Raw genomic sequence first — 13,323 nt, 5'->3', positions numbered from 1 at the left:
GTGTCAACTGTCCGGCCATTTCCAGCTCCTGGGGTTGGTGCTCCTCTTTGCTGGATATAGTTATCAATTCTTGGATAGGGAAAATCAAAACAAAAAACAAAACAAAACAAAAAACCCCAAACGCGTTGCCATGTCTAAAAAGCAAGGTCCATGAAGTCTGCAGCAGGACTCTGGTGGTTTGAAGAGCCTGGGGTGCCGCTGAATTTCCTCAGACACCCTCCTTCAGGGCCCCAAAGCCCAGTGCTCAAAATCAAGGAGAAAAGGGGAGTAGTGTGACTCCAACGTGTATCCTGTCAGTCTAGGCTTAGGGTAGTACCAGCCCTGAGCTCTGGAGGAAGTACCCCACCCTGAGACTGGAGCATCAGAGAGCCAAGCCTCTGATTCCTTCCTGCCACCAGTTGGACTCTGACCTTATGAGCCAGGAGGTTGCCTCTATCTAGTCCCCAGATCCCCTTTTCCTGTAGCACCATCTCCAGCCCCCCCCACCCCCCGCACCCTCACCCTCACCCCCATAGCCAGCTCCTGGCTGTTTATCCCTGATGCTCTGGATTGACACCTCAGACTCACTCATAGTTAACATGTTATATTTATTGACTTTTTGGAGATAGGTCAAAAGTCAGTTTGGGTGCATGTGTAAACTGTCCTCAAAGAATGTTGCAAGGTTTTGGAGGTGGCAAGGATTGATTGTCTTAGCCAGTCCAGGTTGCTTAGAAAGTGCTTTTATTCCCACACTAATTATACTGGCTCACTGAATGGTACATTTATGGCCTCAGGCTCTTGCATGTGTTCTCTGAAGTCTACATGTAGCAGGGCTACCAGCCCCTACCCCTGCCGAATGGTGCTGGGTCCTTCTTGGGTTGTGCTGCGAAGTAGTTGTTGTTTCCAATCTGCACTTCAGAACAGTTGTTGAGGATAACAGACCCTTTAAAAAGAAAAGAGGTGGTGGTGGTGAGAGGGTTCAGAGGTTAAGAAAGAGGAGGTTACCAAACACTTCAGGGAGCCAGGCAGTGGTGGCACACGCCTTTAATCCCAGCACTTGGGAGGCAGAGGCAGGTGGATTTCTGAGTTCCAGGCCAGCCTGGTCTACAGAATAAGTTCCAGAACAGCCAGGGCTATACAGAGAAACCATGTCTCCAACAAAACAAAACAAAACAAAATGAAACAAAACAAAACCATTTTGGGGAGGGGGCACCTTGTGTTCACCCAGGGGAATGCAAATGCAGGGTCTCTACCTGCTAGCAACTGTGTCCCAGTATGAGCTGTGCCTCTTCAGAACTCAAAGGAGCAGTGCCTGCTGTTTGGGTGTCTTTGAGGGGAGACTCTCTGGACTGCCTTAGCAATAAAGGAACTGTGGGGCTCATGGACCTGGTGCTGGGAAAGTCAGCCGATCCTGACTTTTGTTGACTTTCGTTGTGTGACCTCAGTGGGATCGTCTCCTCGTGGATGTCAAGTTCCTCTCGTATTGAATGAGGCAGATTGGGTTAGATAATCTCTAGTCATTGCTTCCCACCTCCAGAGTAACTCAGCCTGTAGACTGGTGCTGAGGAAGAGGGTGATGGGAGAGCTGAGCAGGGAGAGCAACAGAGGATGAAGAATGGGTACCTGTCATTGGATTTGGCTCTGGGGTCCAGGTGTACCAAGGAGTGCCGTGTCTTCCACCTCCCTGCAAACAACACAGAGTTCTCAGGCTTTCTATTCAAGAGGCCAGTCTCATCCCTATACAGTTCTCCTTGGCGAGAGGGCATGCTCCAGTCTTGTCAGTGTCTCACCTGATTCCTTTGGGGGTCAGGATCTGGAGTCTCAGTAAAGACTGGCCTAGGTGCTGTGCCTCTGGAGGGTAAAGTATGTGGAATTTGTTGAGGACCATACACTGTGTCAGAAGATGACCTTGCTGGTGTGGCATGCCCAATTGCTGCTTCCTGTGCTTTCCTCTCAGAAAGGCTTATGCATTTTTCAGGAACTGGTCCAGAAGGCTCCTCCAAATGCAGGTGGTCCAGCATTTCAGAAACTGTGGTATCCCTTGGGCCATCCATTTCTGTGCCTCTTTGGCTTGGCTCTCTGGCAGACAACTTTCTGTCACTGCTTCTGTGCTGAGACAGATAATGCTTTACCTGTGCAGACAGGAGGACCTTGTTGTCAGGAGCTGGGGCAGACAGAGGAAGCCCCAGTGAATATTTTCTTGGTCTCTGGAGACTAAGGAGTAGGTTTGGGTGAATGGAAATAATGGTCAAGTATTAAATAATGGTGTCCAGTGGAGATAAACTGGATGGTTGAGGGAGCCATTTGTGCCATTCCCGAACAGTTCCTGGGTGGGAAGGCAGTGTTAGAAACTCACCTCAGAGACAGCATCATCAACCTTGTCCTTTACCAGGATGTAAACTTCATTGGTTTTTGGTTCGCAGTCTGAAAGACAACAGCAAGTTGTGTATGAGTCGGGCGTCTTTCCTTGGGAAAGCTCCCTGCTGAAGACCCAAGCCTATCCTAGTTGCCAGAGACACAGCTAACTCACCCTGGAAGGACGGCCTGTCTTTAGGATCAGAATTCCAGCAATGCACCATTAACTCCCTCAGTCTTTCTAGGCCGGGAGTCTCAGGGCTGTCTGGAGGCAGCTCTGTCAGCGAAGGACGTCTCTGTCTGCTACATACTGCTTCACGGATTAGTGAGATCTTGTCTACCACTGGAGTTGAGGATAACAAAAGGAATTCATGAAATGAGGAGACACCCCATTCTATCACAGACAGGAGTGGGGAGAGTCATCCAAGCAAGAGGTAAGGTGGGAAGAGGGCAGTCTTAGTAGGTCAGGGTAAAAGGGAGGGCTCTGGGGTTGTAGGTGCTTTCAGGCACCTGAGCTAAGACTCCATTTAGAGCTTACACTCAGCGTCTCTTCCAGCCAGGACTGCCCACATGAGGATCCCAAAGCTGCACAGACACAAAGTGGAGGCTTAGAGGGCCTCTGGCAAGACAACTTTTCCATGTCATACCCTTTTGAAGGCCCAAATAGTTATAGAAATTTGGAGTGTGCTTGGGGTGGATACTTTACCTGTAGATATCACTTGCTTTAGAAGCCTTCACGTTGACATTATCCAACAGCTCTGGGGCCAGGTAAGCTAGGGTGCCCCCTGAGTCCCTGGATCCTGATCCTGACCCTGACTGTGACCCTCCCTGAAATGTGGACAGGCCAAAATCTGCTAGCTGCAAAGGAAAGGAAAAGGGAAAGGAAAAGGAAGGTATTAGATGAAGGGGACCAGAGATTTTTTTTTTTTTTCCTCTCTTGCCCCAGAAGATTCAGCCTCAGCTTTTTGGAGGGTGATATGGAGGACCAAAGGAGGAAAGGTAGCATCATTGAAACCTTAGCAGGAGATCTGAGCTGCTGATGGGAGGCAGGCCTGAGATAAGTGAGCCTGGGTCCACGGTGGGGGTGGGAGGTGGGGGGCATGGGGGTGTTAGGCCTATGGAACTGACTGGGGGGGGAGTGGGGGAGGTAAGGCGGGCCGCTGGTAAGGAGAGTCACTTGGTATGACTAGAAATAAAACTCCTAGTTGGATCTTGTCACCTGTGTAGTCTTGCAGGTGGTGGGGATTTAACATGGTCCCAAGCCTTCACTGGGTTGTAGATGAACTAACCTTGGCGTGGAGCTCTGGGTCCAGCAGAACATTAGAGGGCTTGAGGTCCCGGTGCAGGAGCAAAGGGTTCAAACTGTGTAGGTAGCACATTCCCAGCACCACTTCCTGCAACAGGCGACAGAGGAGAGGCCAGGGCCGAGGGCATGTGGGTTGCAGCAGCCCTGCAAGGGAGCCATTCTCCATGAATCTTGTCACCAGACCCTGCCCAGACATGTGTTCCCACGGGAGGTTCTCAGTGACCCCCAGCAGGAGCAGAACGTTCTCATTACGAAGATTCACCATGGCCTTCATCTCCCTGGCTATCTTCTTCCTACACGCCGAAAGGGGGCCAAAATTGGATTGGGCTCTGGAAGATCCCAACCTTGCCCCATTCAGGTTTCTTGACCACACTCTGCCTACAGCTGGGGTCACTCACGAGTTCACGATCTTGACTGCTACATCTAGGTTCCATGTTCTGTGGTGTGCCCGGAACACGACTCCAAAACCTCCTTTGCCCACAAACTCCGGTTTCTTCAGTTCCTCATGGCTCACCAGAGGGACCGATGACGCACCATTGGGCCTGAGAGAAGGTTCTCATCCAGTAGGGGGCTCATCTCTAGGTCAGCGCATCCTCTGTCCCCAAAGCTCCGCGATTCCGTGACTGTGCGTGGGCAGCGTGTCTAGCCTCTCCACTGCTGCCCGCCTCACCCCCAGCTTTGTCCCCTGCCTCGGCAAAGGCGCCCTTTGAGTGTGTCCCCAGGCAACCTGGGTGGGTGTGCCGGAGACACAGCTCACTCCCTACTCACCATAACTTGACAGAAGACATCGGGAGCTAGCGGCTTCCTGGAGTTATGTGTGCACAGATGGAGCTGGAACCACGACGTCTACGGCTGAGAGTTTGGACTGAGAGGAAGGCAGGGTTTGCAAAAGGAACAACCAATTGATCAAGGCACGGAGGGTCAGGCCACGAATTCCGCTTCCCAGGTCGCTCCCCCGAACTTTGAATGAGTGACTAAACAACTTCCCTTTTAAAGACAGAGGGCACTTCTGCGATCCCGCCCCCTGGGGTGGGGCAGGCAAAACCTTGGGGCTACTTCCTGTGCACTTGCCTGAAACTGCTTCCACCTGAGAAGTAACTGGGCACTGGGCATGCCACAAAAGGAGTCCTCACCATCCAGGAACGATGACTCTCCACAGCAGCCAGTCTCTCTTGAACCCCTTAGCCAACCACACTTGCCAGCCACATTTTGATGAAGGGAGGATGGAGATTAGGAGGATTTTATGGTCCCAGGCTCAGCTCTCCTAAAATCACGGAGTAATGCTCCTAGGAAGGTTTGTCTTGGGCCAGATACACATACTGGCTTCTTTAATCTTAGATTAACCATATTTTCTTTTGTATAGACGAGGAAACCCAAGTACTTACAGTTTAAATAGCTTGGCCAAATAAGTATGAAAATAGTTTAGAACTGAGCTCTGCTCCATCAAGCTAGTCCATAGTTATTTATTAAAAAAAAAAAAATTTTTTTTTTTGAGATAGGGTCTATCTATGTAGCCCTGGTTAGTCTGGAAACTCGATTATACAGACCAGGTTGACCCAAACTCACAGAGAGCCATCTGCCTCTGCCTCCTGATTAAATGCCGGGATTAAAGGTGTACATCACTATGCTTGGCTTATTTATTTATCTTAAAATTTATTTATGTGTGTGCATATCCATGTATGTGGGGGAGGGGTGCATGTCATGGCACGCTGCGCACGTGTGCGTGCCTGAGTGCGTGCGTGTGTGTGTGTGTGTGTGTGTGTGTTTATGTGTGTGCGTGCGTGCATAGGTCACTCCAGAGGCGTTGGACCTAACCTTCCTCCTTGTTTGAGATAGGTCATTTTGTTCTCTGCTGTGTACAGAATGCTATCTAGCCTGTGAATATCCCAGTATTCTCCTGTCTCTCATCTTACTGTAGGAACACTGGGGTGGCAGACGTGGGGTACTGTCCCCAATATCACTTGAGTTATGGGGATATGAGTTCAGGTCCTCATGCTTGCAAGGCAAGAGCTTTGCCCACTAGGCTGCTCTCCCCACCTCCAGCTCAAGTTAGTTTATTTTTGCAAATGCCTCTGGGCTATATAAGTCTACCTGTGGTACAGCTGAAGGTATGAGGCATGCAGCAGTGCACTAAAGGGCCTCTCTCTGAATCCCTGGTCAGCAAGAAAAGCTACTAAGTAGCGATTGTCTGATCTATGAACCACTCCACGGAGCTGGGAGGCTCAGGATCTATCCCAAGGCATTACAAGCAGGCTACGTGCTCTGACCCTGCAAAAGAGCTACTGCCATTGCAATGTCCATTGCGGCAAGTCTAAGGGCTTCCCACCCTTTCCCTTGTGTGGCACCTTCGGCAAGTAAATAGTCTGACTCATGCTTTGGGCAAGCATAGCATATACTCTTAATGAAGGCTTTTCAAGACTCAGGAGTGTCAGAGTAACAGTTGGGTAACAGGACTGGTGGCACATGCCTTTAATCTCGGCCCTCAGGAAGCAGAGGCAAGCAGGTCCATATAAGGAGTTCCAGGCCAGCTAAGCTACATAGCAAAACCTTGTCTCAGAAAAAAGAAAAAAAAAAAAAAAAAAAAAAAAAAAGAATAAGTAAAAATGAATTTAAGGCAGGGGCTGGAGAAATGGCTCATCAGTGACGAGCAGCTCTTGGCCTTCCAGAGGGCTCAGGCTCGATTCCCAGTTCACACATGGTGGCACACAATTGTATGTAACCACAATTCCAGGGGATCTGATACCTTCTTGTGTCCTCTGTGGGCACAGACTACATGCAGATAAAACATAAAATCAAATTAAATTTAAAAAAGAATTTAAAATAGACGGCAGATCCGTATATTTTATCACTCCGTGGCATGGTTGTGACTGGAGAGTCGGCCCTAGCATTCAGTCCTTCATAGAAAGATTCGGCCTCAAGCTAACAGTCATAGTTACCCCCATTCCTTCCTCCCAGGCCCAGAAAACCTCCATTTCCCCCTCCCCACTCTTCACTGAAGAATACTTCAGATGCTTTATAAGAGAGATGTGCCATTAATCCCAATACTCTGGAGGCAGAGTTAGGCCAGCCTGATCTACAGAGCAAGTTCAAGACAGCCAGGGCTACACAGAGAAACCCTGTCCCAAAAAACAAAAACAAACCCCAAAACCATATGCCATTTTCTTTGTTTGTTTTGTTTTGTTTTGTTTTGTATTTCGAGACAGGGTTTCTCTGTGTAGCCCTGGCTGTCCTGGAACTCACTCTGTAGACCAGGCTGGCCTCGAACTCAGAAATCCACCTGCCTTTGCCTCCCAAGTGCTGGGATTAAAGGCGTGTGCCACCACTGCCTGGCCATATGCCATTTTCTATGACTGGTTTACTTCATTCGGATTCAGACACAGCATCTTCAAGGTAAATTATGTTATGGGATGTTTCTGAATTCTATTAAGGTTAAATAATATCTGTAAAGACTGAAACTATTCTAGCATACTGCATATCATACCTCTATATCCATCCCGGGCATTTGGGTGGTTTTCTCCTTCCCAACATTGTAAATGATGGAGCTGTGAATATTACTGTACAGAATCTATTTGAATCCCAGCTTCTAGTTCTTTTCGGAAGTGGAAGTGCTCATGGCAGATGCTGGTTGGAATGAGTCACCCCTCTCTCTCATCAGCATGGGTTTGGAAGGATGCTCAGTGGTTTGGGTTGAATATGCTGGAAGACGTCCTTTCCTTACTGCATCTCAGAGTTCCTGAAATCTTAGTTTCCATTCTTAGTCTGTGGAGGGGAAGTGCATGTTCATTATTTCAGAGATGTCGCCTTTTCACTCCTTGAAAAAATACGTTGTTTACATTTTTCCCCTCTTCTGGTGTGATTTATGTATGTTAAACCTCTTTGCTCCTTACACTAAGATTTTCAATAGCCTTGCCTGTCTTTGCCAAATTTAAAGGAGGTTCCTTTTCAGGGAACCAATTTGCTCAGCTATGTCTCCAGCTCTGCCATTTTAGTAGTTACAGGAATTTTTGGCCGATGTTACCCTCCCCATCCCCAAATCCATTTGGGACTTTAAAAAATATATTTTCTTGGGCTGGAGAGATGGCTCAGTGGTTAAGAGCACTGACTGCTCTGCCAGAGGTCCTGAGTTCAATTCCCAGCAACCACATGGTGGCTCACAAACATCTGAAATGGAGACCTGACGCTCTCTTCTGGTGTGTCTGAAGAGAGCTACAGTGTACTCACATACATAAAATAAATAAATAAAATCTTTAAAAAATATTTTCTTGTTCTTTTTTTATTTTTTAATATGTTCTAGTCATGGATGATAATAACAGCAACAGTGTGGATGTATGTACTTAATGCCACTGAACTGCATATTTTAAATACATAAATGATGCATTTTAAGTTACACACATTTTACAAGTAAAAAGAATCTGATAAAGATAAGATTTCGTGTATTAGAAAAGAGATTCAGGGACTGGGGAATGTAACTCAGTTGGTGGAGTACTTTCCTCTCTTGCAAGAAGCCCTGCGTTGGATCCCAGCATGTACATAAACCAGGAGCAGTGGTGCATGCCTGGAATCCTATAATCCCAGCCTCTGCTGGTGGTGGCAGGGGAACCAGAGGTTTAAGGTTATTATTGGTTACATAGTGAGTTTAAGACCAACCTGGGCTACCTGAGACCTTGCCTCAAAAAGGAGGGGAATGGTATATAAAGATAGATTAATGAATATTTAACAATTTGTATTAATAACCATTTTAGCTGAGTGTAGATATTAAATTTTATTGGAAAAATAAAAGTATAAATCTGGGAATGGTAACGTGTACCTGTAATCACACTTTGCAGGTCTAGGCAAGAAGATGAGAAATTCAATGTCATCTTCTGATAATTCCCAGATTTGAGGTCAGCCTGAGCTACAGGGTGAAAGAGGGCCTATTTCAAACAATAGAAAAGAAAAGAAACAAAGAAAAGAAGAAGTATGTATAGACCTGTTTAGAAAAATATCTGAATAAGATATATATATATATATTGGCTCAACACAAGGGAGGCTGAGGCAGGAGGATGGTGAATTTGAGGCTAGCCTGGTCTATGTAGTAAGATTCTGTCTCAAACAAAACTGAGTGATCAAGTAGGAATATGTTCTAAGGAGTTGTTCCCAGATAGGGGTTCACGGTTTTTTGTTTTTTTTTTTTTATGTTATGTTATGTTATGTTATGTTATGTTATTTATTTAGACGAGGGTAGAAGAGGGTGTCAGATTCCCTGGACTCAGAGTTAGAGGCTATTGTGGGCCACCTGCCTCAGTTGTTGAGAACTAAACTTGGGTCCTCTGGAAGAGCAGTAAGTGCTCTTAACTACTGAGCCATCTCCCCAGCCCTCTGTATCCTTATTTAAAACGTGATATTCTAATTTTTCTGAGATGAATTTATGAGGTGTGCACTGAATTGCAGCCTCCTGTTCTCTCCTAGGGCCCTGAGCCTAGATGGAACTGCTTCCCACCCCTCCTTGCTCTAGTCTAACCCAGAAACTCTTTGCTGTTCAACTTTTGTTCCTAACTGAAACTACTAGGCCACGAAGTTTGCCTAGAGTAAGATTCGGACAGAGATAAACTTGGAAGCGTGTGTGTGTGTGTGTGTGTGTGTGTGTGTGTGTGTGTGTGTGTGTGGTGTGTGTGTGTGGTGTGTGTGTGGTGTGTGTGCGTGTGTGTGTGTGTGTGTGTGTGTGTGTGGTGAGTGTGGTGTGTGTGGTGTGTGTGTGTGGTGTGTGTATGTGTGTGTGTGTGGTGTGTGTGTATGTGGTGTGTGTATGTGTGTGTGGTGTGTGTGTGTGGTGTGTGTGTGTGGTGTGTGTGTGTGGTGTGTGTGGTGTGTGTGTGTGTGGTGTGTGTGTGTGGTGTGTGTGGTGTGTGTGTGTGTGAGTGTGTGTGTGTGTGGTGTGTGTGTGTGGTGTGTGTGTGTGGTGTGTGTGTGTGTGGTGTGTGTGGTGTGTGTGTGTGTGGTGTGTGTGTGTGGTGTGTGTGTGTGTGGTGTGTGTGTGTGTGTGGTGTGTGTGGTGTGTGTGTGTGTGTGTGTGAGTGTGTGTGTGTGTGTGTGTGTGTGTGTGTGTGTGATGTGTTTCCAGTTCAGGAGGGTGTCAACAAGGAAGTTCTCTGGACAAACTTACTTTCTGTTTTCTTTCTGCCCAGGCATCATCATGTCATGTACATCAACGTGACAAGAGCTAGCCTTTTTCCTAGTTAATAATTCATAAAGCACTGTCAGCAAACCACCACAGGCTGAGGCTGGACAACTACAGATGAAGAAATAAGAAACTCCCCTAACTTTTTTGTGTTGGCCTGGATGCAAACAAACTGTTAAGGAGCCTTTTTTTTTTTTTTTTTTTTTTTTGGTGGCAATACAGGTCCCTTGTCTCTGCCTTAACTGCTGGGAAATATACCTCACCAGAAAGGGAGAAATTTCCCTAGGGGAAAACAAAACACCACAAAAAAACAAAACAACAACAGTAACAATCTACCACTCTGGGGAACTGTGCTACAGTGGAGAAGTCATAAAACAAATCCCAGGATTTGGACAGAAAAGAGCTACAGAGTAAGTTTCTGCCTGGAGAGAGACCTCAGCGGCTGGTAGGCCTCACTTCTCCCTTCTCCGGGCAGCTTTCTTTTGAAAGCCCCTCCAGTGCTGAAGGTGTGTGTGGTCTTCTCCTGCAGGAGTCCATGCTTGGTTTTCTGTTTGGAAGCTGAGAGGCCTTCACAAAGCCTCTGGATCATGTGCCACCTGTGCTTCCTGTCAGGAAAGTAAAACCCTTCCCCATTCCCTCACAGAAAGGCATGTGAAGTGTGTACTAGCAAAGACTACTCACAGAACCTAAGTCCCTTTTCTTATCTTCTCTTTTCTTCTCTTTTCTTTCTCTCTCTTTCTGTCTGTCTGTCTGTCTGTCTGTCTGTCTGTCTGTCTGTTTTTTGAGACAGGGTTTCTCTGTATAGTTCTGGCTGTCCTGGAACTCACTCATGCCCGGCAGTGCATGCCTTTAATCTCAGCACTTGGGAGGCAGAGGCAGAAGGAGTTCTGAGTTTGAGGCCAGCCTGGTTTACAGAGTGAGTTCCAGGACAGCCAGAACTATACAGAGAAACCCTGTCTCGAAAAACCAAAATAAATAAATAAATAAATAATAAAAAAATAAATAAATAAAAAATAAAGGCATACACCACCACTGCCTGGCCTTGCCTAAGTCCCTTTTCTGAACCCTTAAGGCAAGGGGAAAGGCAGTGAGCAGTCTACACAGGGAGAATATGAGGCCTAAGAAATGACATCCAGAGCCAGGGCTGGAGAGATGGCTCAATGGTTAAGAGCATTGACTGCTCTTACAGAGGACCTGAGTTCGATTCCTAGCACCCACTTACAACTTAACTAGAAGCTTACAACTGCCTACAATTCCAGTTCCGGGATGTAACACCTTCCTCTGGTGTCCTGTGGACAGGCATTCACATGGTGCACATGTATATATATTTATACATATGAGCCAAACACTCATACATCTAAAGTAAACACAATAAAATCTTAGAATGTTTTGAGCAGCCATAGCTGCTGTGGCTGCATAAGTACTTATACTATATCCAGTAGTTCAGCCCTTCTGTTTACTGACTATCCAGCTAGTGCCAAAGATCTGACTTCCATCCTGTCTCATCCCAATGGGGCAGGCTAGTCCCCCAAATGGACTTTCTGCTTGCTGTGCTATGGTACTTTCTTTTTTCTCCTTTTCACTTTTTTCCCTCCCTTCTTCTCCCTCCCTTTTCCTTCCTTCTTTTCTTCCTTCCTTTCTTTTATCTTTCTTCTTTTGGTTTTTCAACACAGGGTTTCTCTGTGTGGTCCTGTCTATCCTGGAACTTGCTCTGTACCAGGCTGGCCTTAGACTCAGAGATCCACCTGCCTCTGTCTCCTGAGATTAAAAGCGTGCATTATTTCTTAAATCGAATAAGCTTACAATACATATGGAGGATTCACGTAAGGCATAAGGGTAGGAGTGTATTTATTTATTTCTGGACAGGGTCTTATTATATAGCACTGGCTGTCCTATAACTTACATATTATGTAGATCAGCCTGGTGATAACACATTTTAAAACGAATACCACACAAACACACAGAGAGAGAGAGAGAGAGAGAGAGAGAGAAGAAATGGAGCATTGTCTAGTGGTCAAGGGTTAAAACTTTGATGCTAGTAATAAAATTCTGCTTTGTTAATTACCAGCTGTTTGATCAATCTCTCTGTGTTTTGATTAATTATAGTACGTGCTAGGCTAGGTTATTGTGAAGATGTAATGAAATAAAGCACATAGCCCTGCCTAGTAAGTAGTAATCATCACTGCAATAAACATTACTGAATTTCCACAGGTGCCTTTAGACTCAGCTTTCCTTGTAGAATAGAGAAAGCTGATTTAACAACTGCTCCGAATGGCTAGCACTTCCTTCTGATAACCGTCCAGCTCCACCCTTTCCTCTCAGTGCCTCTCAGTGATTCACTCTTCCCATAGTCTCTCCTTTCTCCCAGACACCTGTCCTGAGGGAGTTACTAAGGAAGTTAGCAACTCTGGCTTGCCAACCTAATCAAGACAAGGGCGTGGTCACTGCTGCACGCCCCTTCGTTGCTGACTGAGGAGGGAATCTGTGCCTGGGGCAGCACTTAGGGTGCTTTGTAGATAAGCCCTCGGGTGGCCTCTGGTTTGAGCTGAAGCTGTGGTAGGCCTTTTGCTGATCTTGACAAAGCCTCCAGTAAAAGGCCTATCCCTGCATCTCTCCAGCAGCTGATAGAATTGTGAAGACACCAGACTGGATGCTTTGAGGGTGGCCCCCAGCTTCCTGTTCCTCCTGAGGTTTGTGATACATGTATATTTATATACATATGCCTTACGTGAATCCTCCATATGTATTGTAAGCTTATTTGATTTAAGAAATAATGCACGCTTTTAATCTCAGGAGACAGAGGCAGGTGGATCTCTGAGTCTGAGGCCAGTCTGGTACAGAGCAAGTTCCAGGATAGACAGGACCACACAGAGAAACCCTGTGTTGAAAAACCAAAAGAAGAAAGATGTTTAAAAGTAAACAGAGCCAAGTCCAACCACCCCAGAGCTGGGGCCTAATGTACACTCTTACCTGGGATGTGTTAGAGACGCTTGTCTGTCATTTCACAACCTCATGCGACTGCATAGTATCAGCCCTATTTAAAATGTTTATGTATTTTTTTATGTGCATCGGTGTTTTTGTCTATACATATGTCGGTGTACAACATGTGTGCAGTGCCCACAGAGACTAGAGAAAGCACTGGATTCCCGGAGGCAGACAGTTAGCTCCCCTGTATGTTCTGGGAATTGAACCCAAGCTCTCTGGAAGAGCAGCTAGAGCTCTTTACGCTGAGTCATCTCTCTAACCTATATTAACATCATTTTGAGGAAGCTGGACAAGGTGTTGTACACCTGTCATTGCAGTGCTTGGCAGGTAGGGACAAGAGCATCACCGTGAATGTGTCAGCTTGAGCCACACAGTGAATTCTAGGCCAGCCTGGTCTATATAGCAAGCTCTTGTCAGAGAGGTGGGTTGAGCCAGAGAGTAGGCAGTGAGGTTAAGTAACTAGGCCAAGTCCACACAAAGACAGAGAGATGAAGATTTGGAAACCAGATTTGTTCTCTGTGTTTGAGGGTGAAGAGGGACC

General features: G+C 46.5%; 1 protein-coding gene across 2 annotated transcripts; it reads right to left on the bottom strand.

Moving 5' to 3' along the window:
• Positions 1-567: 567 nt before the first annotated feature.
• Positions 568-4,628, bottom strand: Ripk3 (receptor interacting serine/threonine kinase 3). Of its 2 annotated transcripts, none has more exons than XM_076930966.1 (10): positions 4,409-4,628; positions 4,039-4,263; positions 3,624-3,933; positions 3,041-3,192; positions 2,873-2,919; positions 2,510-2,677; positions 2,336-2,403; positions 1,770-2,111; positions 1,603-1,663; positions 568-922 (listed from the first exon to the last, which is right to left on the bottom strand). In XM_076930966.1, exons 3-10 carry the CDS (start codon positions 3,912-3,914, stop codon positions 813-815), a joined length of 1,239 nt encoding a protein of 412 aa, XP_076787081.1. In that variant the 5' UTR covers positions 3,915-3,933; positions 4,039-4,263; positions 4,409-4,628; the 3' UTR covers positions 568-812. The 2 variants fall into 2 exon arrangements, with proteins under 2 accessions (XP_076787081.1, XP_034354151.1); XM_034498260.2 differs by having other exon boundaries at positions 4,039-4,182.
• Positions 4,629-13,323: the final 8,695 nt, after the last annotated feature.

Source organism: Arvicanthis niloticus, chromosome 3, assembly GCF_011762505.2.
Source record: "Arvicanthis niloticus isolate mArvNil1 chromosome 3, mArvNil1.pat.X, whole genome shotgun sequence".
NCBI classification, from domain to species: Eukaryota; Metazoa; Chordata; class Mammalia; order Rodentia; family Muridae; genus Arvicanthis; species Arvicanthis niloticus.
This window is presented reverse-complemented; position numbering and strand designations above follow the sequence as displayed.